This window comes from Poecilia latipinna, unplaced genomic scaffold (assembly GCF_001443285.1).
Source record: "Poecilia latipinna isolate Pla-1442-1.1 unplaced genomic scaffold, P_latipinna-1.0 Scaffold1009, whole genome shotgun sequence".
NCBI lineage: Eukaryota > Metazoa > Chordata > Actinopteri > Cyprinodontiformes > Poeciliidae > Poecilia > Poecilia latipinna.
The window spans coordinates 231,452-234,938 of record NW_015113625.1 but is presented as its reverse complement, the minus strand read 5'-3'; the positions used below and the strand labels follow the sequence as shown (position 1 = coordinate 234,938).

Sequence of the window (3,487 nt, the reverse complement as noted above, 5' to 3'; positions counted from 1 at the left end):
TTATTTTCATGTGAAGCACTTTGAAATGCCTTGTTGCTAAAGTGTGCTTAAATAAATGTGACTTACTGAATTATGATTAAATATCAAAGTAAATCAACACAATGGAATCTAATGTAACCGGATTAGATTGGTTTATGTTGATTTAATTCTTCAGTTTTTAGAAGACAGACACACCCATATGTTGGCAAAGTTCCTGCATAACTTTGTCAAGAAGGACCGATCCTTCTTGATTTTTATACTGGAACTTGGCACAATATAGAACCTGCAATAAATAGAAAACTGATCTGTTTTTCACTATAGCATTAACATTCATCTGTACGTTTTATTAAGATAATTTTTTCCACAAATTGATGCTCATAAAAACACCCGCATGCGACGCCGGTCCACTTCCTGCATATGCTGAATACCAGGTGAGTTGTTGCTAAGCAGCTGACTCATTGTGGGTGTCAGTAAAAAGTTGTATGTTGGTTATATAAACAAGAGCAGCTCAGCTGCAGACAATCAGCAGTGATGGCCTTCAACAAGCTGATCTGTGTGGCGGCTCTGCTGATCCTGCTGGTCAAAGGTAAGAATGCAGACTAGAAAAACTGAACAGAAATGTCCTTTATTATCAGATGTGACAGCAGCAAAGTTGTAGACAAATTAAGGCATGGTGATTCAAACAAGGTAATAACATCACAAAAATTAATAAGCTGAAAGACTGTATAGTGAGGGCAAATTTGCAGTATTAGGAAAAAATATATAAGGTTAGAAATAGCAAACCGATTTTCAAACAACTAACTGAAGCGATCTTCTACAGCCATCTGAAGTCTGAAAGATGCTTTAATGTCTAAATTATTTGGAGATGTTTTACTCTAATCTAACACATAAATAGTTATTTTTCTGTGGATATCTGCAGCACCTGATACAGCAGGCTCTTTAAAAATGCTTTCAAAGAACCTGCACCGTTAAGCTTTTTTGTTTTTTGCATGAATAAGAGAGGAGAAGTTTTTATTCAGTTCACAAGGTCAATGTAAGACCGTAAACTAAGACATCCTAACAACGCCCGAGGCATATTATTTTCACACTCACTAGAGTTCCTCCTGGATAACAGGTGTCATTACTGAGTATATTATTTACTGAGTAAAAATGCTGCTATATGATAAGTAAACTGACCAAAGAGTTTCACCTTGTCTGCTTTTTTAAAGTCTTTTCTTTTAAAACATATTAATCTTTTTACTTTTATTTATGTGAATCAGGAACAGAAATAAACTGGTAGAACAGGAAACTGCTGAGGTTTCAGAACAACTCATGATGTGTGTCAAGTTACAAATCCGGTTGAACACGACCAGTTTAGAAAAACAAAATTATTTGTTTGTTGGGCATTACAGAAGATATAACGTTGGTTCAGGACAGAGTGATTAAAGCGACTTGCAGTGATTGCTACTGTTGAGAAAAACTCAGTGATGTTTTACCTTTAGAATTGTGTAATCTCAAAAATATTAACTTTGTTTCTAAACATTAACTTGGCCAATTGATGATTGACAGAACAAAACATTACAGTGGACAATAGGAGGCTTTCAGGTCCATTTTATCAACTGTTACAAATGATCAGTCTGAGTTATTTCACTTTCTTCAGAAATTGTTTTGGGAAAATGTCAGACTTTTACACACCTGGAGGACAGAAAGAGTCTGGAAACATGAACAATAACAAAACTAAATTCTGATTTGCAAACTGTGATCTGGCTTTTTAAGTTGCTTTAGAGCACTGGCTTCTTCCTGGCTGAGTGACCTTTACTGCATTCAGAACCGACAGCAGCTCTAGCCAGCATCTCCACCTGACCCGTAGGTTCCCCTACAAGACAGAACAAACAGAACCTGTTTCTTTCCTGAACCGACTGGGAATGCCAGTATGATGATGAATATGTAATACTCTTAAAGAGAATATTTCAACTGAACATCATGATTAAATTACTTACAGGTAAAACCTATTAACTAGTTACGTGTGGAGGCAACTGGTTTCATAGGATTTTATTTAGGGGCATCATAGTTAATGAGGTTGAATTTACATGCATTGCACAGCTGTCTAATATTAACTGTAAACACAGCTTTGTGTTGGGTCATCATGTAAAATCTCAATGAAATATGTTGAAGTTCACTGTTGTATCGTCACAGAACATTTATACATATTATCCATCCACCGCTAGGGATGAGCCCAGGACAAGCAACACAACCCAGGAAGCTGAAATCTGCTGCTTTTGTTTCAAAATCTTCTAAAAATTCATTAATTATTATGAAGTAGCTGCATTTGTGTCCCTTAATCAGGAGCTATGGCTACTGTTTAGTAAAGAACTGAAACAGGAAAACACATCAAAGAAATGTATTTTAAAGATTTATGAAAATATGTTTTTTTCTCCCCATTTTTCAGACTGTGACTCACAGCTCTCCGGTAGGTCAAATCTCTAAAACTTCACACATGAAATCAGTTTTCCTGCAGTTGCTGTTGGGACAGACTTGCTGTGATTGGATGATGACAGAGCAGAGTGAATGTTGAATCTCTATTTTTCAGTTTGTGGTCAACCTTCCCCTTCACTCAACACCAGGATTGTTGGAGGACAGGCAGCTCCTGCAGGCAGCTGGCCCTGGCAGGTCAGTCTGCACCGCTCCTCCAGCCACTTCTGTGGAGGATCTCTGATCAACAGCCAGTGGGTGCTGACTGCGGCTCACTGTGTCCGAGGGTAAGAAACAAAACCAGCAAAAACACCTCAGTCAGATAACCGATCAGTTCATAAACCGATTCAGATCCATTCACATTCCACTTGTAAATATGTGAAGTTTAGATCTCGTCTTCATTTTCCTGTCAGCTCCAGCAAAGCACAAAATGTTTAAACATCTAAACTACCATGGCCTGTGAACATGGTTATGATAACGTATGAAGTAATTTAAGAAAACTGAGTTTAATGTAGTGTTACTGTACTGTCTTTCCCACTTCACCAAGAAGAGGACCGGCAGCAAGGTTCAACAGTTTTCTTCCATTAAGACTCTGAAGACAGTTCTCTTTGTCCACAGGTTTAATAACGTAGAAACAGGGGTGAAAGTAGGGGGGTACGGCAGGGTACTGCACCCCCAAAAGATTTAGCGGGGAGACGCAGTACCAGCAAGAGAGGGGAGAGGCTGTCTGCTGTAAAGAATCAACGGGTTCACTGTGCAGCCGTGACTGACTCGTTTCTCAAGAACAATCTAAAACACGACTTAATCAGTTAATAAATAATTTTTTTCCCATTCCATTTTGTTTCTGATCTGTTCGTGCTTTGCTAGACCAGCGGTGCAAAACGTCGATCGCGGAAGGTTTTGAGTCGATCTCGGCATTAGGTGACAAACTGAACGCCGCCAGGAGGCTGAGACCAGCAGGTCCTCCTCTGATTGGCTTAAAACGTTCAGAACTTTATTAAAGAACAACAACAAAAAAATCAACAAAACGTGTTCAAATAAATGACCCAACAACAAT

The 3,487-nt window shown here is 38.5% G+C and overlaps 1 protein-coding gene and 1 long non-coding RNA gene across 2 annotated transcripts in view; one reads left to right on the top strand and one right to left on the bottom strand.

Annotated features, from left to right (window-relative positions):
* LOC106958722 (uncharacterized) overlaps positions 1 to 3,487 on the bottom strand; it is a 31,604-nt gene that overhangs the window by 7,101 nt on the left and 21,016 nt on the right. The gene's annotated exons all lie outside the window — the stretch shown is intronic.
* The window catches only part of LOC106958721 (transmembrane protease serine 9-like), a 26,777-nt gene continuing 23,307 nt past the window's right edge, over positions 18 to 3,487 (top strand). The window contains exons 1-3 of the mRNA XM_015050772.1: positions 18 to 565; positions 2,408 to 2,428; positions 2,549 to 2,717. Coding sequence (XP_014906258.1) covers positions 511 to 565; positions 2,408 to 2,428; positions 2,549 to 2,717 — 245 coding nt within the window. The 5' untranslated portion in view covers positions 18 to 510. The remainder of the gene's footprint in view (positions 566 to 2,407; positions 2,429 to 2,548; positions 2,718 to 3,487) is intronic.